The sequence below is a fragment of the Euprymna scolopes genome, chromosome 19, assembly GCF_053919585.1.
Source record: "Euprymna scolopes isolate OS-2025 chromosome 19, ASM5391958v1, whole genome shotgun sequence".
Classification (NCBI taxonomy): Eukaryota; Metazoa; Mollusca; class Cephalopoda; order Sepiida; family Sepiolidae; genus Euprymna; species Euprymna scolopes.
The window spans coordinates 127498894-127524375 of record NC_136500.1 but is presented as its reverse complement, the minus strand read 5'-3'; the positions used below and the strand labels follow the sequence as shown (position 1 = coordinate 127524375).

The 25482-nt window shown below is 27.9% G+C and overlaps 1 protein-coding gene across 1 annotated transcript in view; it reads right to left on the bottom strand.

Moving 5' to 3' along the window:
• Nucleotides 1-25482, bottom strand: part of LOC145239967 (integrator complex subunit 9-like) — a 137057-nt gene that overhangs the window by 17800 nt on the left and 93775 nt on the right. The window contains exons 16-18 of the mRNA XM_080103554.1: nt 24533-24682; nt 16747-16842; nt 11653-11751 (exon numbers count right to left, since the gene is read on the bottom strand). Coding sequence (XP_079959680.1) covers nt 11653-11751; nt 16747-16842; nt 24533-24682 — 345 coding nt within the window. The remainder of the gene's footprint in view (nt 1-11652; nt 11752-16746; nt 16843-24532; nt 24683-25482) is intronic.

Below are 25482 nucleotides of genomic sequence, written 5' to 3'. Positions count from 1 at the left end.
ATGAATATTTATTCTAATTCAATGTTGTGTATGAATATTTATTCTAATTCAATGTTGTGTATGAATATTTATTCTAATTCAATGTTGGGTATGAATATTTATTCTAATTCAATGTTGTGTATGAATATTTATTCTAATTCAATGTTGGGTATGAATATTTATTCTAATTCAATGTTGTGTATGAATATTTATTCTAATTCAATGTTGTGTATGAATATTTATTCTAATTCAATGTTGTGTATGAATATTTATTCTAATTCAATGTTGTGTATGAATATTTATTCTAATTCAATGTTGGGTATGAATATTTATTCTAATTCAATGTTGGGTATGAATATTTATTCTAATTCAATGTTGTGTATGAATATTTATTCTAATTCAATGTTGGGTATGAATATTTATTCTAATTCAATGTTATGTATGAATATTTATTCTAATTCAATGTTGGGTATGAATATTTATTCTAATTCAATGTTATGTATGAATATTTATTCTAATTCAATGTTGTGTATGAATATTTATTCTAATTCAATGTTGTGTATGAATATTTATTCTAATTCAATGTTATGTATGAATATTTATTCTAGTTCAATGTTGTGTATGAATATTTATTCTAATTCAATGTTATGTATGAATATTTATTCTAATTCAATGTTGTGTATGAATATTTATTCTAATTCAATGTTATGTATGAATATTTATTCTAATTCAATGTTGTGTATGAATATTTATTCTAATTCAATGTTATGTATGAATATTTATTCTAGTTCAATGTTATGTATGAATATTTATTCTAATTCAATGTTGTGTATGAATATTTATTCTAATTCAATGTTGTGTATGAATATTTATTCTAATTCAATGTTGGGTATGAATATTTATTCTAATTCAATGTTATGTATGAATATTTATTCTAATTCAATGTTGTGTATGAATATTTATTCTAATTCAATGTTGTGTATGAATATTTATTCTAATTCAATGTTATGTATGAATATTTATTCTAATTCAATGTTGGGTATGAATATTTATTCTAATTCAATGTTGTGTATGAATATTTATTCTAGTTCAATGTTATGTATGAATATTTATTCTAATTCAATGTTGGGTATGAATATTTATTCTAATTCAATGTTGTGTATGAATATTTATTCTAATTCAATGTTATGTATGAATATTTATTCTAATTCAATGTTGGGTATGAATATTTATTCTAATTCAATGTTATGTATGAATATTTATTCTAATTCAATGTTGTGTATGAATATTTATTCTAGTTCAATGTTATGTATGAATATTTATTCTAATTCAATGTTGGGTATGAATATTTATTCTAATTCAATGTTGGGTATGAATATTTATTCTAATTCAATGTTGGGTATGAATATTTATTCTAATTCAATGTTATGTATGAATATTTATTCTAGTTCAATGTTATGTATGAATATTTATTCTAATTCAATGTTGTGTATGAATATTTATTCTAATTCAATGTTGGGTATGAATATTTATTCTAATTCAATGTTATGTATGAATATTTATTCTAATTCAATGTTGGGTATGAATATTTATTCTAATTCAATGTTATGTATGAATATTTATTCTAATTCAATGTTATGTATGAATATTTATTCTAATTCAATGTTATGTATGAATATTTATTCTAATTCAATGTTATGTATGAATATTTATTCTAATTCAATGTTGTGTATGAATATTTATTCTAATTCAATGTTGTGTATGAATATTTATTCTAATTCAATGTTGGGTATGAATATTTATTCTAATTCAATGTTATGTATGAATATTTATTCTAGTTCAATGTTATGTATGAATATTTATTCTAATTCAATGTTGTGTATGAATATTTATTCTAATTCAATGTTGGGTATGAATATTTATTCTAGTTCAATGTTGGGTATGAATATTTATTCTAATTCAATGTTGTGTATGAATATTTATTCTAATTCAATGTTGGGTATGAATATTTATTCTAATTCAATGTTATGTATGAATATTTATTCTAATTCAATGTTGTGTATGAATATTTATTCTAATTCAATGTTGTGTATGAATATTTATTCTAATTCAATGTTATGTATGAATATTTATTCTAATTCAATGTTATGTATGAATATTTATTCTAATTCAATGTTATGTATGAATATTTATTCTAATTCAATGTTATGTATGAATATTTATTCTAATTCAATGTTGGGTATGAATATTTATTCTAATTCAATGTTGTGTATGAATATTTATTCTAATTCAATGTTATGTATGAATATTTATTCTAATTCAATGTTATGTATGAATATTTATTCTAATTCAATGTTATGTATGAATATTTATTCTAATTCAATGTTGTGTATGAATATTTATTCTAATTCAATGTTGTGTATGAATATTTATTCTAATTCAATGTTGTGTATGAATATTTATTCTAGTTCAATGTTATGTATGAATATTTATTCTAATTCAATGTTGGGTATGAATATTTATTCTAATTCAATGTTGGGTATGAATATTTATTCTAATTCAATGTTGGGTATGAATATTTATTCTAATTCAATGTTATGTATGAATATTTATTCTAGTTCAATGTTATGTATGAATATTTATTCTAATTCAATGTTGTGTATGAATATTTATTCTAATTCAATGTTGTGTATGAATATTTATTCTAATTCAATGTTATGTATGAATATTTATTCTAATTCAATGTTGGGTATGAATATTTATTCTAATTCAATGTTATGTATGAATATTTATTCTAATTCAATGTTGTGTATGAATATTTATTCTAATTCAATGTTATGTATGAATATTTATTCTAATTCAATGTTATGTATGAATATTTATTCTAATTCAATGTTGTGTATGAATATTTATTCTAATTCAATGTTGTGTATGAATATTTATTCTAATTCAATGTTGGGTATGAATATTTATTCTAATTCAATGTTATGTATGAATATTTATTCTAGTTCAATGTTATGTATGAATATTTATTCTAATTCAATGTTGTGTATGAATATTTATTCTAATTCAATGTTGGGTATGAATATTTATTCTAGTTCAATGTTGGGTATGAATATTTATTCTAATTCAATGTTGTGTATGAATATTTATTCTAATTCAATGTTGGGTATGAATATTTATTCTAATTCAATGTTATGTATGAATATTTATTCTAATTCAATGTTGTGTATGAATATTTATTCTAATTCAATGTTGTGTATGAATATTTATTCTAATTCAATGTTATGTATGAATATTTATTCTAATTCAATGTTATGTATGAATATTTATTCTAATTCAATGTTATGTATGAATATTTATTCTAATTCAATGTTGGGTATGAATATTTATTCTAATTCAATGTTGTGTATGAATATTTATTCTAATTCAATGTTATGTATGAATATTTATTCTAATTCAATGTTATGTATGAATATTTATTCTAATTCAATGTTATGTATGAATATTTATTCTAATTCAATGTTGTGTATGAATATTTATTCTAATTCAATGTTGTGTATGAATATTTATTCTAATTCAATGTTGTGTATGAATATTTATTCTAGTTCAATGTTATGTATGAATATTTATTCTAATTCAATGTTGGGTATGAATATTTATTCTAATTCAATGTTGGGTATGAATATTTATTCTAATTCAATGTTGGGTATGAATATTTATTCTAATTCAATGTTATGTATGAATATTTATTCTAGTTCAATGTTATGTATGAATATTTATTCTAATTCAATGTTGTGTATGAATATTTATTCTAATTCAATGTTGTGTATGAATATTTATTCTAATTCAATGTTATGTATGAATATTTATTCTAATTCAATGTTGGGTATGAATATTTATTCTAATTCAATGTTATGTATGAATATTTATTCTAATTCAATGTTGTGTATGAATATTTATTCTAATTCAATGTTATGTATGAATATTTATTCTAATTCAATGTTATGTATGAATATTTATTCTAATTCAATGTTGTGTATGAATATTTATTCTAATTCAATGTTGTGTATGAATATTTATTCTAATTCAATGTTGGGTATGAATATTTATTCTAATTCAATGTTATGTATGAATATTTATTCTAGTTCAATGTTATGTATGAATATTTATTCTAATTCAATGTTGTGTATGAATATTTATTCTAATTCAATGTTGGGTATGAATATTTATTCTAGTTCAATGTTGGGTATGAATATTTATTCTAATTCAATGTTGTGTATGAATATTTATTCTAATTCAATGTTGGGTATGAATATTTATTCTAATTCAATGTTATGTATGAATATTTATTCTAATTCAATGTTGTGTATGAATATTTATTCTAATTCAATGTTGTGTATGAATATTTATTCTAATTCAATGTTATGTATGAATATTTATTCTAATTCAATGTTATGTATGAATATTTATTCTAATTCAATGTTATGTATGAATATTTATTCTAATTCAATGTTATGTATGAATATTTATTCTAATTCAATGTTGGGTATGAATATTTATTCTAATTCAATGTTGTGTATGAATATTTATTCTAATTCAATGTTATGTATGAATATTTATTCTAATTCAATGTTATGTATGAATATTTATTCTAATTCAATGTTATGTATGAATATTTATTCTAATTCAATGTTGTGTATGAATATTTATTCTAATTCAATGTTGTGTATGAATATTTATTCTAATTCAATGTTGTGTATGAATATTTATTCTAATTCAATGTTATGTATGAATATTTATTCTAATTCAATGTTATGTATGAATATTTATTCTAATTCAATGTTGGGTATGAATATTTATTCTAATTCAATGTTGGGTATGAATATTTATTCTAATTCAATGTTATGTATGAATATTTATTCTAATTCAATGTTGTGTATGAATATTTATTCTAATTCAATGTTGTGTATGAATATTTATTCTAATTCAATGTTATGTATGAATATTTATTCTAATTCAATGTTATGTATGAATATTTATTCTAATTCAATGTTATGTATGAATATTTATTCTAATTCAATGTTATGTATGAATATTTATTCTAATTCAATGTTGGGTATGAATATTTATTCTAATTCAATGTTGTGTATGAATATTTATTCTAATTCAATGTTATGTATGAATATTTATTCTAATTCAATGTTATGTATGAATATTTATTCTAATTCAATGTTATGTATGAATATTTATTCTAATTCAATGTTGTGTATGAATATTTATTCTAGTTCAATGTTATGTATGAATATTTATTCTAATTCAATGTTGTGTATGAATATTTATTCTAATTCAATGTTATGTATGAATATTTATTCTAGTTCAATGTTGTGTATGAATATTTATTCTAATTCAATGTTGGGTATGAATATTTATTCTAATTCAATGTTATGTATGAATATTTATTCTAATTCAATGTTATGTATGAATATTTATTCTAGTTCAATGTTATGTATGAATATTTATTCTAATTCAATGTTGTGTATGAATATTTATTCTAGTTCAATGTTATGTATGAATATTTATTCTAATTCAATGTTGTGTATGAATATTTATTCTAATTCAATGTTATGTATGAATATTTATTCTAATTCAATGTTATGTATGAATATTTATTCTAATTCAATGTTGGGTATGAATATTTATTCTAATTCAATGTTATGTATGAATATTTATTCTAATTCAATGTTGGGTATGAATATTTATTCTAATTCAATGTTATGTATGAATATTTATTCTAGTTCAATGTTATGTATGAATATTTATTCTAATTCAATGTTGTGTATGAATATTTATTCTAATTCAATGTTGTGTATGAATATTTATTCTAATTCAATGTTATGTATGAATATTTATTCTAATTCAATGTTGGGTATGAATATTTATTCTAATTCAATGTTATGTATGAATATTTATTCTAATTCAATGTTATGTATGAATATTTATTCTAGTTCAATGTTATGTATGAATATTTATTCTAATTCAATGTTGTGTATGAATATTTATTCTAATTCAATGTTGTGTATGAATATTTATTCTAATTCAATGTTGGGTATGAATATTTATTCTAATTCAATGTTATGTATGAATATTTATTCTAATTCAATGTTGTGTATGAATATTTATTCTAATTCAATGTTGTGTATGAATATTTATTCTAATTCAATGTTATGTATGAATATTTATTCTAATTCAATGTTGTGTATTAATATTTATTCTAATTCAATGTTGGGTATGAATATTTATTCTAATTCAATGTTGTGTATGAATATTTATTCTAATTCAATGTTATGTATGAATATTTATTCTAATTCAATGTTGTGTATTAATATTTATTCTAATTCAATGTTGGGTATGAATATTTATTCTAATTCAATGTTGTGTATGAATATTTATTCTAATTCAATGTTATGTATGAATATTTATTCTAGTTCAATGTTATGTATGAATATTTATTCTAATTCAATGTTGTGTATGAATATTTATTCTAATTCAATGTTATGTATGAATATTTATTCTAGTTCAATGTTATGTATGAATATTTATTCTAATTCAATGTTGTGTATGAATATTTATTCTAATTCAATGTTGTGTATGAATATTTATTCTAATTCAATGTTGGGTATGAATATTTATTCTAATTCAATGTTATGTATGAATATTTATTCTAATTCAATGTTATGTATGAATATTTATTCTAATTCAATGTTGGGTATGAATATTTATTCTAATTCAATGTTATGTATGAATATTTATTCTAATTCAATGTTGGGTATGAATATTTATTCTAATTCAATGTTATGTATGAATATTTATTCTAATTCAATGTTGGGTATGAATATTTATTCTAATTCAATGTTATGTATGAATATTTATTCTAGTTCAATGTTATGTATGAATATTTATTCTAATTCAATGTTGTGTATGAATATTTATTCTAATTCAATGTTGTGTATGAATATTTATTCTAATTCAATGTTGGGTATGAATATTTATTCTAATTCAATGTTATGTATGAATATTTATTCTAATTCAATGTTGTGTATGAATATTTATTCTAATTCAATGTTGTGTATGAATATTTATTCTAATTCAATGTTGGGTATGAATATTTATTCTAATTCAATGTTATGTATGAATATTTATTCTAGTTCAATGTTATGTATGAATATTTATTCTAATTCAATGTTGTGTATGAATATTTATTCTAATTCAATGTTGTGTATGAATATTTATTCTAATTCAATGTTGGGTATGAATATTTATTCTAATTCAATGTTATGTATGAATATTTATTCTAATTCAATGTTGTGTATGAATATTTATTCTAATTCAATGTTATGTATGAATATTTATTCTAGTTCAATGTTATGTATGAATATTTATTCTAATTCAATGTTGTGTATGAATATTTATTCTAATTCAATGTTGTGTATGAATATTTATTCTAATTCAATGTTGGGTATGAATATTTATTCTAATTCAATGTTATGTATGAATATTTATTCTAATTCAATGTTATGTATGAATATTTATTCTAATTCAATGTTGGGTATGAATATTTATTCTAATTCAATGTTATGTATGAATATTTATTCTAATTCAATGTTGTGTATGAATATTTATTCTAATTCAATGTTATGTATGAATATTTATTCTAATTCAATGTTGGGTATGAATATTTATTCTAATTCAATGTTGGGTATGAATATTTATCCTAATTCAATGTTGGGTATGAATATTTATTCTAATTCAATGTTATGTATGAATATTTATTCTAATTCAATGTTGTGTATGAATATTTATTCTAATTCAATGTTGTGTATGAATATTTATTCTAATTCAATGTTGGGTATGAATATTTATTCTAATTCAATGTTGTGTATGAATATTTATTCTAATTCAATGTTGTGTATGAATATTTATCCTAATTCAATGTTGTGTATGAATATTTATTCTAGTTCAATGTTATGTATGAATATTTATTCTAATTCAATGTTGGGTATGAATATTTATTCTAATTCAATGTTATGTATGAATATTTATTCTAATTCAATGTTGTGTATGAATATTTATTCTAATTCAATGTTATGTATGAATATTTATTCTAATTCAATGTTGGGTATGAATATTTATTCTAATTCAATGTTGGGTATGAATATTTATCCTAATTCAATGTTGGGTATGAATATTTATTCTAATTCAATGTTATGTATGAATATTTATTCTAATTCAATGTTGTGTATGAATATTTATTCTAATTCAATGTTGTGTATGAATATTTATTCTAATTCAATGTTGGGTATGAATATTTATTCTAATTCAATGTTGTGTATGAATATTTATTCTAATTCAATGTTGTGTATGAATATTTATCCTAATTCAATGTTGTGTATGAATATTTATTCTAGTTCAATGTTATGTATGAATATTTATTCTAATTCAATGTTGTGTATGAATATTTATTCTAATTCAATGTTGGGTATGAATATTTATTCTAATTCAATGTTGGGTATGAATATTTATCCTAATTCAATGTTGGGTATGAATATTTATTCTAATTCAATGTTGTGTATGAATATTTATTCTAATTCAATGTTGGGTATGAATATTTATTCTAATTCAATGTTGGGTATGAATATTTATTCTAATTCAATGTTGGGTATGAATATTTATTCTAATTCAATGTTGTGTATGAATATTTATTCTAATTCAATGTTGTGTATGAATATTTATCCTAATTCAATGTTGTGTATGAATATTTATTCTAATTCAATGTTGTGTATGAATATTTATTCTAGTTCAATGTTATGTATGAATATTTATTCTAATTCAATGTTGTGTATGAATATTTATTCTAATTCAATGTTGTGTATGAATATTTATTCTAATTCAATGTTGGGTATGAATATTTATTCTAATTCAATGTTGTGTATGAATATTTATTCTAATTCAATGTTGTGTATGAATATTTATCCTAATTCAATGTTGTGTATGAATATTTATTCTAGTTCAATGTTATGTATGAATATTTATTCTAATTCAATGTTGTGTATGAATATTTATTCTAGTTCAATGTTATGTATGAATATTTATACTAATTCAATGTTGGGTATGAATATTTATTCTAATTCAATGTTGTGTATGAATATTTATTCTAATTCAATGTTGGGTATGAATATTTATTCTAATTCAATGTTGTGTATGAATATTTATTCTAATTCAATGTTGTGTATGAATATTTATTCTAATTCAATGTTGGGTATGAATATTTATTCTAATTCAATGTTGTGTATGAATATTTATTCTAATTCAATGTTGTGTATGAATATTTATCCTAATTCAATGTTGTGTATGAATATTTATTCTAGTTCAATGTTATGTATGAATATTTATTCTAATTCAATGTTGTGTATGAATATTTATTCTAGTTCAATGTTATGTATGAATATTTATTCTAATTCAATGTTGGGTATGAATATTTATTCTAGTTCAATGTTATGTATGAATATTTATACTAATTCAATGTTGGGTATGAATATTTATTCTAATTCAATGTTGGGTATGAATATTTATTCTAATTCAATGTTGGGTATGAATATTTATTCTAATTCAATGTTGTGTATGAATATTTATTCTAATTCAATGTTGGGTATGAATATTTATTCTAATTCAATGTTGTGTATGAATATTTATTCTAATTCAATGTTGTGTATGAATATTTATTCTAATTCAATGTTGGGTATGAATATTTATTCTAATTCAATGTTGTGTATGAATATTTATTCTAATTCAATGTTGTGTATGAATATTAGGCCAAAGCTAATTGTTAAAAGAAAAAAGTTTTGTCTTTGTAGCATCTAATATCAACATCCATTCTTGCCTCCATTTTATTACAAACCAGGGGTGAGTGCTCAATTTGCATACAGGTCAAAAACAGAGCTTGGCATCAACAGCAAACATACCCATCTCAGATGCAATTGCATCTGGGAGATCATTTTTGAAAATCAGAAATTATAAAGGTCTATGTATCAACTCCAGATGTACACCCGCATCAATGAGGTGTTGTTTGGATGTATGGTTATCAGGAGTGCTCTGGATCTTTCTTTTAGCTAAGAAAGATCTGATTCTATTCAATATTCATCCAATAACATACAAATTGATTTTCAATTGGTTACATCAAGTGTTACTCCTCAGCTTCATCTGCTTTATTTATATATGCACTCAGAGATGACAGTTGCAATATTTACAGTGGAACGCGAATGTCTAAATCAACAATTTTTGTCAGAAAGAAGTTTGGCTTATTCAAGACCTGCCTGGCGGTGCCTGGGTGTTTGGAGATTTGTGTTGAGCAAAAAAAAAAGAAAAAAAAAAAAAAAAAATGGTAGTACGCAGACAGGCTCGAACCCGTACCGGGAAGGAGGAAAGGAACATGAAAAAAAAACTGACATCTTTGCTGTTGCATCCATCGCCAAACCGGAAGTGGCGAAGGTTTAAATTAAGGCTAGTCAATTGAAAAGAGGGGATGACTTTCAAAAATATAAGTGAAAAAAGGTACCCCTCCCTATAGAAAAGTGCTTAGTCAAGCTACGCTGAAGCGGAGTAGGGCTCCGAAACAAATGGACGACTTTCTAAGAAAAACACCGGATATCCGTGGCGGAGACGTTAACCTTAATATCATTTAAAAAATCAACAACAGAAACTACGTAAACAGATAAATGATAAAAAACTAAATGGTAAATTGTCTATGGCATCATAGCGTAATGGGTTAGAGCGCTAGACTAAAATATATAAGGTCCGGGGTTCGAATCCCAACAACAGTCAAGCTATGCTGAAGAGGAGTAGGGCTCCGAAACATGCGTGTCCGTAGATTACTGTTTTTAAAAATAATAAATAAATATATATATATTGTGGAAACCTGATTTATTCACTTATATTTTCTTTTTACATATACCAATCCTTATTTAAGAAGCTCAATGTAATTACAGAGCATATAATGAATACATGACAAAAGTCTATATTCCAAATTTCATGATGTTGACAATCTTACAATTTATTTAATTCAGTTGACAAATATATATATATATATATATATATATATATATATATACGAGCAAACAGTTAATAAAGCATGTTAAAAAACACTTTGAAATGCGTTAAAAACATATTTAATCTGAAAAGGAAACACTAGATAAGTGGATAGTCCTTAATCCGCGGAGTTTCGAAGAAATACTTTCCTTCTCATCAGAGGGAAGGAATTAGCAAAATGCGGGATTGGATTTTGCATGCAAAAGTATTCGATGAAACAACAAGTAAGTCAAAGATCTTACTTGATAATAAAAAAAGTGAAGCAGAGGGAATATGATGAAAAAAAAGGTGATTACACATGAATGGATAGTTTGGTGGAAGATAAATAATCCAATATATATATATATATATATATATATAATTTAATTCTTATTTCATAATCTTTTAGCTAATTTTGGCCATCATCATTCTTCACACTTCCACATAGGATGGTTGATGCAAATAACCTACAGTCATCCTTTTAGGGCAACTTCTCTTGCATGTCCGGTATCTGGAATTATTCCTCATCATTAAAGAGAAAAGACTCACCTCAAGAACAAATTTGTTATCCTTGCCAGTGACACAACCAGTTACCATGGTCATAAGTGTACCAGCTTTTACTTCTGTCGGTTCTAAAGTCGCAGCCAACTATCACAAAGCAAAAAAATAATAAAAAGAGATAATAATTAATGTATATTAACATACTCTTCTAGTTATCACGTAACTAGCATTTAAGCTGACATATCAAATTTTGATTTTTACTTGCAAATTTTCATTTATCATTATTGCACCATGTTATTGGCAATATAATACCGTACTTCACTGCAGTATATTTTTTTAAATTATGACAAAAATACATTAAAATCAGCAAGGAAAATAACACATATTTTTAATTGAAGAATATAAAAAGAGTTATCTCCCTTGCAAAATGTGCAAACAAATAAAAATTAACTAAAATGATTTTACTGCAACCCAAGTAATGCCAGGTAGTAATAGTTTATATATATATATATATATATATATATATATATATATATATATATATATATATATATATATATATATATACTAGCAAAAGTACTCGTCGTTGACTGGGTTCAAAAACAGCCTACAGAAAATGGACTCTGATTTATGAAAGTATGATAGGTTATGAAAACGAAGGGTTGTAAAGAGATACCTTCGAATTCGGGGATATCAAAACCAAAGCAAAATATGATGAAAGTAAAAATAAAATAAATAAACTCCATCATTTATTATACCATACCTGTTCACACTGAAACACTTATCACAATATTCTGTGGATCTATATTAAAAAAAACCTTGTTAAACTTTGTGACATATTTCCATTCTATGGAGGTCAGGCGAACACCCCATAATTTTATTATACCATTATTTCTTCAAACTGAAACATAATTATCAAATTATACTTACGCAGATAGATATGAAAAGTCTTTATTAAAGTTTGTGTCTATTTCCATTCTATGGAGGCCAGGCGCGAACACAGGCCCGACAATTTTATTATACCATCCCTATTTAAGTTAAAACATACTCATCAAAGTATTATTATGTACATCTATATCAAAAACACTTGTAAACGTTTTTTTTTTTTTCCCATACTTTGTGGACCAGGCGCATAGGCAGACTCCACAATTTTAATGAATCATCACTATGCCAGATCAAACATACCCATTCCTGTGTCTCGATACATCTTCTATCATTATATGTGATCAGTTTTCTATAATAGTCAACCATGTAGGAGCCTATTCGTGACCAGACACACACACACATACACACACATTCAGCTTTTTATTATATATATATATATATATATATATATATATATATTATAAGGTAAAATTAAAAGCCAAGAACAATGCGAGATTTTTTTTTTTTATAGAGTAAAATTAAGTGAAAACAAAATAAAAAAAATTTCTTTTTTTGTTGTTTGTTTTTTCTTTTTCACACAAATTTTAACTCTAAACAACAGTAAATTTTTTTTTTTTCTGTTGTATTCAATGGTGTTATGAGATTTATAACACCATTGAATACAACAGAAAAAAAAAAAATTTACTGTTGTTTAGAGTTAAAATTTGTGTGAAAAAGAAAAAAACAAACAACAAAAAAAGAAATTTATTTCTTTTGTTTTCACTTAATTTTACTCTATAAAAAAAAAAAAATCTCGCATTGTTCTTGGCTTTTAATTTTACCTTATAATTTTCTTCAACAATGCTTCAAGCAAACTACAATCTACTTATATATATATATATATATATATACAGATTTGATGGGAAAAAAATCTGCATATTTATTCATATACTAGACTTTCTAAAAATGAGAAGCTTATTGACTTAGATTGAGTGCTTTATGCCAACTTGATGGTTCAATATGGCTAAGTTTGTGGTCATTTTAGCATTATATTTACATTAATCCCTCGCTGTGAATCAAGTGGATTTACTATACCTTATCATAAAGGTTCATGCAAAATTTCAGTCAGGTCAGCACAGTAGTTTCTGAGAAAAAGTGGAATGTACAGACAGACAGATGAACAGATAGAGAAATATATTTCTTATATTATACATATAGTTTGGAATGAATAAACATTTCATTTGTAAGAGCAATATTTATTGTTTAAAAGGTCATACTATACAACAAATCAGTGATAAAATGAACGATTCTAGTGATCCTTAACTTCTCATTTTCCATTCGGCTCAAACCATGTGAGTTCAAGACAGGTGTGGTTGAAATTGTGCAACTCTTGCTTCCATATATCTTCTCCATGCAAAAATGTACAATATTATTTGTTGAGAGTGAAACCTTTTATATATGTTAATAAATGTTCTTAGTTTAATTTTTTTAAATATCTCTATCCATACAGTTGTTTCTGCCTTCCCCTCTACACCTTCATGGTGCGGCAGATTCTTGAATACAGTATTCAGACCGCATTCCCCTATTACGTGAACGACATCCAGCATCTCGAATGGGTTCAGAGCCTAGCGACGAGAATGGTGGCTGGCCTCAGGTGTCTATCCTATGAGCAACATTTAAGAGCTCTAAATCTTTTTTACCTTGAGCGCAGGTAGCTTCACAGTGACCTCATCATCGCTTACAATATCTTCCATGGACAATGCGGCCTGAACTGGGATCTTGTCTTCACCCTTGCCCTGGATCGTGGGCTCAGTGAGCATGCGAAAAATATCTACGTTCGACAGTTCCGGAGGCTTCAACACCAAACAGCATTCTCAGTTCAAGTGGCATCTCTGTAGAACCAGCTACTCAATGAGGTCATAATCCAGCCCACACTATAGGGCTTTGAGTTTGAGGCAATCTTAGACAGACGCTGGTCGGACCTCCACCGTTTTTCCCCTATATAGTTTCACTTTATATCTTCTTGTTCATGCCATAGATGAAATAGGTCTCAGTCCATTGTTGGTCCGATTCCTTGGCAGAATACATGGGGTAGGTTGCTATTACCTTCCCCAGCACAGTGGCATCTGACTCGGCAGTTTGCGCCTATCCGTTGTCCTTAGATCATCCGCATAACTGCAGTCGAATAACGTAACTCTTAAAACCATAGAACCATTGATCTGCTAGAGATTCATCCTCCTCCATGGCCATCCAACGCACTTATGGCGATGACATCAGAGTTACCTTCTTCTAGATGCCTGTCTTAACTAAGACTAGGGGTGAATCCCTCCCAGTGAACTAATGCGCCTCCAGATACCAACTTGGAAATTTCTATAACTCGCCATGGTACATACAGCGCTTAGCATTCCAAAATGGTAACCCATCTGATACTGGCCAGGCTCAGTGTTGCTTAATTTTGGTGATCTTCTTCTCACTTACTCCTCTCGTAAATGGTAGTCATTTGTGCATTTTATTCTTTGCCAATTAAATGAATGAATGTCCATTCAAAAACACATTTCTCTTGATAATCAAAAGGAAAGATGTTTCCAAAAGCAAACATCAGTGAGTTTTCATTTCCAACTAAATTAAATTGCAAAAAAATTAAATTGCAAAAAAAATTAAATTGCAAAAAAAATTAAATTGCAAAAAAATTAAATTGCAAAAAAAATTAAATTGCAAAAAAAATTAAATTGCAAAAAAAATTAAATTGCAAAAAAAATTAAATTGCAAAAAAATTAAATTGCAAAAAAAATTAAATTGCAAAAAAAATTAAATTGCAAAAAAATTAAATTGCAAAAAAAATTAAATTGCAAAAAAAATTAAATTGCAAAAAAAATTAAATTGCAAAAAAAATTAAATTGCAAAAAAATTAAAAAATGTTAAACCTCAAAACTGTTTTCTTCCTTCATTCCACATATTTTTTTTTCAAAAAGGAAAAAAAAAAAACAATGAAAAGATGAAAAATTTGCCTGTCAGAAAATATATTTTGAATTTTAATAATAAAGAAAAATGTGCGTTTTGAAATGAGTAGAAACAATGGACTCTTCTTTTAAAGTAAACTTGGTATCATTTATTAAATTACTATATAATTTGAATACAAATAGTAATACAAACACTTTTTGAGTGAATTTATTGGACTACATATATATATATATATATATAGTAATTTATAAAATATATATGGCGATTAAGCTACACTGAATATTCAGCGTTTCATCCACTCTAGGATTCCTCAGGCTTATGCGTGAATTCTGTGGTTGTTTATCGTTTTTATATGGTCCTTTTCTATTGAGGATTTAGTTAGCCAATCAGCTTTCTAGTATCCACCGCGCCCCTTCCTATCAGCCAATGGGCATGCATTTTATCGAACAAAGGATCTGTTTTAAAACTAGGTTAGTGGTTTAAGGCAGACATTTTCTTTTTTCTTTTTTTTGTTTGATCAGTTTTCGGCCAGAAATTTGGCTATTAAGAGGTCAAAGTTCAACGATTTGAACTTTGAGAACTCTACCAAACTCCTCCGTCAATTCTGGGTCTAAACACTTGAAATTTTAGATGTAGGTTACTTGGACGTGGATAAAACTTTTTAATTTGATTTGAGCCCAAAACAATAAATGTTAAGGGGTCAGAATTGGGGTCAAAGTTTTAAAAATTTGACCTCCGTGGTCTCTACCAAATTACTCAGCCAATTGTTTGTCTAAACATTTGAAATTTTACATAAAGTGTATTCAGACATAGGACAAACTTTTTAATCAGTTTTCGGCTGAAGATTTGGCTGCCAAGGACTCAAAGTTCAAAAGATCTAACATTTGCAGTCTCTAGCAAATTTTGGGTTTTATTATTGGAAATTTTACATATTCAGACATGCAGCAAGCTTTTTAACCAGTTTTGAGGTAAAAATTTGGCTGCCAAGAGATCAAAGTTGAACGAGCTGATTTTTAAAGACTCTACCAAATTCCTAGGCCAATTTTGGGTCTAAACACTTGAAATTTTAGATATAGGTTACCTGGACACGAGTCAAACTTTTTAATATATGTATACATATACACATAAAGTTATGAACAGTACATAGGGCCCGAGCAAAGCCGGGCTGAAATGCTAGTATGTATATATATATATATATATATATATATATATATATATATATATACACGCACACACACATATATATGTAGAGAGAGAGTGAGAGAGAGAGATTATTAGACTAAAAAAGAAAATGAAATCATTGGTATATTTATTTACCTTTGGATGAATTTCAATTCGTTCAAATTGTCGTTTGACAGGCAAATCCAGGATCTTTCCTCTTTTATAGGTTTTGGTTCGAGTAAGGTTTAAATCCTACAGCAAAAAAAAAAAAAAAAATGAATAAGAACATATTAGAAACGCTGGAAAATTAAAACATTTGGCACTTATACAGACATTAAAAAATGAAAATATCGAAAAAAAAAAAAAAAAGTTATATTGTACGTATCTGTTTTAGACTGAAGATCTCCGAAAAAAAATTGCTGTTAATTTGATCGAATAATTTTTGTTTTTTGTTTTTTTACAGCGGAAAACACATTTTTATGACAGCACATTGAAGGTACCTATTTACAATGCCTCCCCACGGGACAGAGTTAGACAGCAGGGTCGTTTTTTTAATGTGGAGAAAAGGTACAAAAATAAAAATTGTCTCAGTCGTGAAGGATTTCTCCTCCACTGAAAGAGAACGAGAAATGGAAGTGCCGCATCTGAAGAACAGATACTACATTTTGATCTTGGCCAAAGGTAGACATCTTGGAATTTTTTGAACATGCCACGGGGAGATAACTCAATGTAAAGCGACAACACTCCCTCCCCATTTTTAATACTAGCTTTTCTTCTTAAAAGTCGAACCTTTTACTCGGTATCATAACAAATTGTTTTTTCGCTGTAAAAAAAAACTACTTGACGAAATTAAGTGAAACTTTTTTTCGGAGAACTTTGTTCCATAATGGATACGTACAATATAACCTTTTTTCGATATTTTCATTTTTTAATGTCTTGATTAAACTGTACAAGTATCAAACATTTTATGAATGTAGTTTAACCATAACTGTAACAAACACTTCTCAGAGAACACATTCCTAATTCGATTCTCAATCAATTTTTAACTTCTTCCTGTATTTCCTTTCTTTAATGATGGCTTTCTTTTTTTCCTTCTTAATAAACATATTTAGATTTGTATCGTGATCCGTATTTCTTCACTTCCTTGTGGATGTAATGAATATAAGTACATCCGGGTTCCTCCTCACAAGAATATTTGTCAACTAAGCTCCAACCCCTTGTCCCATTGCCGTAATGTTGCATCTCTGTGCCGGTTTTACAAATATTTTAATGGAATGTGCTCTGATGAACTCGTTGCATTCTGTCCTCTTGACGTACATATCCTTGACAAATCTGCTTAGCAACTAAATCTCACCCCTTCACTGTTTGAGGTCCCTAAATACCAGTAAGCTTTCTATTCTAATAGTTTCTTCCCTCGAACAGCTAGACTTTGGAATTCCCTTCCTACTACCTGCTTCCCTGACTGTACTGATATGCAGAAGATTAAATGTAACGTAAAACAACATTTTGTTAATCTTTCCTAGGCACGGTCCTATATAGTTGGCCATTACATCCAAGTGGCGATATGACTTGTTAGAGGTGAATGGGAGTAAAACAAAATATGATTGGTCAGTTAAAAAATATGATTGGTCAGTTAAAAAATATGATTGGTCAGTTAAAAAAATATGATTGGTCAGTTAAAAAAATATGATTGGTCAGTTAAAAAAATATGATTGGTCAGTTAAAAAATATGATTGGTCAGTTAAAAAAATATGATTGGTCAGTTAAAAAAATATGATTGGTCAGTTAAAAAATATGATTGGTCAGTTAAAAAAATATGATTGGTCAGTTAAAAAATATGATTGGTCAGTTAAAGGAAAATATGATTGGTCAGTTAAAGGAAAATATGATTGGTCAGTTAAAAAATATGATTGGTCAGTTAAAAAATATGATTGGTCAGTTAAAAAATATGATTGGTCAGTTAAAGGAAAATATGATTGGTCAGTTAAAAAAAAAATATGATTGGTCAGTTAAAGAAAAATATGATTGGTCAGTTAAAAAAATATGATTGGTCAGTTAAAGAAAAATATGATTGGTCAGTTAAAGAAAAATATGATTGGTCAGTTAAACAAAATATGATTGGTCAAAGAAAAATATGATTGGTCAGTTAAAGAATAATATAGTCTATTATATAAATCTAACTTGCTTGTTTGTGTGTATGTACGTATGCTTGTATGCCTTGCTAAAACAGACGCGACTAACATTGACAAAATTGGTATCGTTAGAAAGATCGGTCTCTCGGCCAACAAATATCAAAAAAAAAAAACAGGCCAAAAGCATTAATTCTTTGACTGTCAACTGGGCCATTTTTTACAAAGAGCGGTCACTTTTGCGTCGATATTTTTGCAAAGTAATCATACGCCTTGCGATGACTAAGATGCAGTGGGTGCGGCGGATAAAGTGTTTCCTTTTTTTCACCTCATTTTCCTTTTAGCGTTAGTAGTTCCTGTATTTATCTCCTTTATTTAATGACTTCTGACTTACCTACTGATCTACCCAATTCTACTTCCCCACCAGCACTTTTTTAAACAACTGTTCCATCTCATATATGTCTATATAAATACGTGGGCCCAAATCCCACAAACATGCATACCTCACTCTGAATTTTCAGATGACACAACCCTTAATTCGATTATCAATCAATTTTAACTTCTTCACATTTCTTACATTTCATTTCATTAATGCTGACTTCCCTTAACACATTTAACTTCTTCACATTTCTTACATTTCATTAATGCTGACTTCCCTTAACACATTTAGGTATTAATTATGACTCGTGTTTCTTCACCCTTTCAGTGGTTATCCTCTTCAAACCTATTTACCATTACTATATTTATCTCCGAATGGTTAGGTCTTCATTTATCCCTCTTTCTCTCAAATCCATGCTTATCACTTCCTCTAATGTTTTACTTGGCCTTCTCCTGCCAACCTATCCTGCTATCTCAACTGTTCTACTAATCCAAGCACTCTCATTCATTTTTTTTTCTATGTGACCAAACCAACAAAGTATCCTGCTCTACTCTGTCCAGATCTAATCTTTAAGATTCACATTACACATCCATCACATCATTATCATATTTTTCCCCTCCATACAACACATATCCTCAACCCTTAATGGACAGGTTTTATACTTCGTTTCTTTTTTAGCAGTAAGGCAAATAGAAATATTTAAAAAAAAAAAAAACTAATACCAATCTCACTGAAAAATTTTCAACTCGCAGTTCCTTTGCTAATTTTAATAATGAAACAAAATTAATCATTTGAAGATATGAATTTTGTGACCACTTCACAATTACAATGTTGAAGAAATTCAGCCAACATTCGAAACCATTTCCGGTAACAGTTCCATTTCTTTATCATATGTGTTAATCTAAGTTAAGACTTGAGTTATCCCCTCTTGTCTATAGATTAAAGGAAGTCTATTTAGAGTGATCTCCCCTTTTTGCTTGTTGTAGTTTCTTTTGACAAGATAACGGTATAGTTGAGACTGGCTGTCTGAAGAAGGAGTAAATTAACCATATGCTGTCACAGTTTCCGTTTAAACGTTTTGTAAGTTATTTTCACGGAAAGTGCTCAACTGAGCTTCAATCTATGGTCCCCTCTCGCCAAACTTTCACAAGAAACACTCCTCTAGCTGAAAAACACTATCAATAATTCCCCCCACTGTTTATTTGTGCCTAAACCTAAACGTAGATTCCATGAACAAAGCTTCTTTCTTAGAACTGCACGCCTGTGGAATTGTCTTTCGTTTTCCTGCTTTTCAGCTGACTACAATATGGTTGTCTTCAAGTCCAACGTAAACAAGTTCTTGATGAGTCGTTCTACTTAAGTTAACAAATTTACCAAATTTCCATTACTAATGATTACTATATTGTCCAATTGACTACTGTACACTCTTAACCCTTATCCTCGAGTGGTCTCTGGGCCTTGATAAGTGGTTATGCCTATTTAAAAAAAAAAAAATGTAAGATGATAATTTGTTTTCAGTTTGGATGTCATTTTGCTGATTAAACATTTTAATTTTTTTTTTGTTTCAATCGGTACATAATTCATTTGTGTTTGTATATTTCATTATGATATTAATTTTGTCATTTTTAAAAAGAAATCCAATCTATGACATCACAAACTAAAATTAATTTTGATCAGCTTTTTTTTTTTTTAAATAACCTTCAATTTAAAATTTTTAACAATTATAATAATCTTGATATATTGGTTCCCATAACATCAGTAAATCTGAGCCATGTTTAGCTTGGCTAGTACTTAAATGAGTAACCATTTGAGACTACCAGATAGTGAAGACCAGCAAGCCTCACTTCTCAATATATTCTTAACCACACTGACCAAGGCTTGTGCAATAGATGCACTCTCAAAAGAGTGGATATCATCTCAGAGTTTTTTTGTTTTTTTTATACATAGGCATCACCACATTATCAAGGCCAAGAGGCCACTCAAGGATAAGGGTTAAAGAGTGTACAGTAGAAATTGGACAATATAGTAATCATTAGTAATGAAAATTTGGTAAATTTGATAACTTATATGGAACGGCTCATCAAGAACTTATTTACGTTAGACTTGAACGCAACCATATTGTAGTCAGCCGGAAAGCAGGAAAACGGAAGACAATTCCACAGGCGTGCAGTTCTAAGAAAGAAGCTTTGTTCATGGAATCTACGTTTAGGTTTAGGCACAGATAAAGAGTGGGGGGAATTATTGATAGTGTTTACAGCTAGACGAGTGTTTCTTGTGAAAGTTTGGCGAGGGGGGACCATAGATTGAAGCTCAGTCGAACACTTTCCATGAAAATAACGATACATCAGAGACAAACTCGCAACATCTCTTCTGTGAGATAGAGGTTGCAAGGAAGAGAAAAGGACATCTCCTACGAGGCTACGAAGTCTATTTTGAACTCTATCAAAGCAGGACAAGTCCTTTCTAGCAGCTCCTGCCCAGAGTTACAAAAATGTTGTTAAATCTATATATATATAAAAGTGAATGTGTCTATGTGTGTGTCTGTGTGTGTACATTTCCCTTTGCAATAACTCTGTCAATTTTAAGTCTACAGACTCGAAATTTGATATACAGAGTACTGAGATTTGGGAAAATCTTTGTAATCTGTTTTCGGCAAGAAATTTGGCTGTTATGGGGTCAAAGTTCAACGATTTGACCTTTGATAACTCTACCAAACTCCTCCCACAATTTTGAGTCTAAACACTTGAAATTTTAGATATAGGTTCCTTGGACATGGATCTAACTTAATAACTTGATTTGAGCCCAAAACAATAAATGTTAAGGGGTCATAATAGGGGTCAAAGTTTTAAAAAAATTGACCACTTTTTTTTTCTTTTTTTTTTTTTTGCTCAACATACACTTCCAAACACCCGGGCAATGCCGGGCTGAAATGCTAGGCATAAAATAAACCTAAACAAAAATACACAGAAAATTTTTTTAAACTTTATGATGTACATACTCATCAGAGATGTTATATTCCAAAATTCACATAAATTGATCAAGTAATGTTTGTTTGTTTTTTTTAAATTAAGAAAATAAAATTTTATGACAAAGCGAAATGTTGTTTTGCTCCACCATGTTGAATCAAGAGGAGACAACTCTATTCGAACTATTAAGATCAAATATCAGTTTTACAATGGTTAGAATTTCCTATTAAAAATCATTAAAAAATGATTTTCTATATAAAAATAAATTACTTGATCAATTTATGTGATTTTCGTGGTACATACATCATATCTTTTTTTTTTTGTTGCTTTTTAAAATACATTTAATTTTCAATAAGCACCAAACATTTGTAAAAATTAAACTTAATAAAAGACAAAATGTCAGAGTAATTTAAGTCTAAAATATAGTTTTTATGTTTTTAAGGCTATTTAATGTCAAAATACAATAACTATTAGAAATAATTCATTACATACTAGCAGTTCAGCCCGGTATTGCCCGGGTGTTTGGTGGTGTATGTTAAGCAAAAAAAAAAAAAGAAAAAAAAAAAGCAATCAATTTTTTTAACTTTGACCCCTAATTATGACCCCCTTAACATTTATTGTTTCGGGCTCAAATCAACTTATTAAGTTAGATCCATGTCCACGGAACCTATATCTAAAATTTCAATTGTTTAGACCCAAAATTGTCGGGGGAGTTTGATAGAGTTCTCAAAGGTCAAATCGTTGAACATTGACCCCTTAACAGTCAAATTTCTTGCCGAAAACCGATCACAAAGATTTTCCCAAATCTCAGTACCCTGTATATCAAATTTCGAGTCTGTAGACTTAAAATTGACAGAGTTATTGCAAAGGGAAATGTACACACACAGACACATTCACTTTTATAGATTAAACAGAAATATATACGTATACATAAATATATATGGAAACAATTTTGTGTTTACTGTAAACTTTTTACGCAAATATTATGCAAGTATAAATCATGTAGAATATCTGCATGAATATAATTACACGTAATAGTTAACTAAAGATGATCATCCTATGAGGAGACCAAAAAATCTAATAGGGAATTAATTAAAATGAATGTTTAAAAGAATATGTAAATTAGCTAGATCTTTTGCTAGGGAATGCAATTCCACAGCCCATATATAAGAAAATTGTATTTTCTTTTTAAATAAATAGAAAAGAGGGGTTTTAATATGAATATCAATATGCACAAAAGATAAACGAACTTATAGGAGTATGGATAGACTAGAATTTCAGCCCGGCGTTGCTCGGGTGTTTGGATGCGTCTGTTGAGCAAAAAAAAAAAAAAAATGTATAGGAGTACAGATAGATGATTAATTGAACACAAGCTGCTATTATGACTATAGTTGAGGAAAAATTACAAGTTTATACCTTTCCCAATTGAATCAACCTAAAGAGATTTCATTAGGTCAATCCAGAATCCTAAAATAACACATTAGATAATTTTTTAGTTTGTTTTTCTTTTTAATAAAGAGTGGAATGATAAAATTTTCACCCTAGAAAAGATGACATGATTCCATTTCCGTTTGATGAAAATCTGTTTTCTATTTTTGTTGCAGACCATGCAGTCCAGTTGTGTACAAATGCCAAGAGTGATAGGAGCCTTCTGTCATGCCTGAAAGCGATGCAATGTTCAACAAATGAGATCAGAAATGCACTACTGTACAACTCATGTGTACTACCAATCCAAATTATAACCACAGGACCATTGCCAACACCCTCAAAATGAACAGCTGGATTGCCATGAATAACAGGGACGTGCACAGGGCGACGAAAACAAAGTTTCCGGCCACAGTTATGGTGTTTGGTGTGGTTTCAAGTGAGGGCCTACCATGCCACTTCACATCTTCGAAGTCGGCTTAAAAGTCAACACCAAACTGTACCCGTATGTGCTGAAAAGTGTCGTGATCCTCTGGTGCAATTAGGTGGCCACTGGCAGACCCTGGATGTGGCAGCAGGACTCGGCACTGACCCACAAGTCAAAAAGATGCAGAAGGTTTTACTTCAGAAGGAATGATACGACTTTGTACCCTTCTCTCATTGGACCTCCCTCCTCCTTCGACTTGAACTACTTCGTTTGGTCATACATTGAGAACATCACCAACATGACCTCCCACAACACAAAAGTCAGCCTGATCGCCGCCATCCGCCGAGTATTCGCCAAGCTCCTGCCGGCACTTGTGAGAAGGCATGCTCCCAGTTCCAGACTCGTATCGAGACAGTGGTTGAAGCTGAAGACAGCTACATTAAATAAATGTCAGCTCTACTACATAATCAAATTATCTGAGTTGATTTTGTTTTCAATAAAAGTTTGAAAATAAAGCTGTAATATTGTTATCTTTAGGGCGACAAATTTATCATTTCGCGCTGTAATAACTTTTAAAATATGATTTTTTTTTGTAAAGAGGCAATTTTCAAATTACCCAATCAATTGTCAAATCCGCCCTGTGAGGTGCCATAAGCGGAGGGTTTAAATAGTCCTCAGCGATAACCAAATGACGTGGCCTTAAATCCTTGATCAACTTGTTTGCTTGGCTGAAGCTGAGACTCGTGTCAATTGGACAGTAACAAATCTGAAAAACAAAATAACAAAAATGAGACAAAATTTTTGCTTTTAGAAAATAATTTTTATTCTATACAAACCAAACAGCATCTTTTAGTCTATCGAATACGGAGTTACTGAAATTAACGGTTTGAACATATCAGGACAATGCTGGGACACATAAAATTTAACTATATATATATATATATATATATATATATATATATATACTGCGTATCAAATTATTAACAAGTTTACATTTTTTTAAATATTCAAGGAACGAGTGAATAAAAATCCATGAAACTTTGAGAAAGTGCATATAATACTATTCAGCTACTCCAATCAGAAAATAAAAGTATTTAAAGCAGTATTAGTGAAACTATGGCAGAAGATAGGAATATCTGTTGATTTCAGTGTGTCAAGTTATTAACGAGGTTGAGAAAAAACACAATATACCCATAACGTGTTTATTGAAATAATTTTCAAACATTAAATGAACTAGGAAAAATGCTTAGAACACAATAACTGCATAGACATTTCTACGTTGACATAATTAGTAAGGGATATGCAATCCTTTTTTATGAATGACTTGTAAAAGACGTTGGTCCACAGAATAAGTCAAATTTGTGATTTCATCAACAGTTATTCCTCGCGATACCTCTAAGAGAGCATCTCCCAACTCATCTTTGCTCTTAAATTGCTGTCCACTTGCATAGAGGTGTCACTTCATGATACTCCAAAGGTTCTCAACTGGGTTAAAATCTGGTTAATTCGCAGACCACTCCATCTTCCGTAGCCCAGAGAACCACAGTTGTTGCAAATACTCTTTGC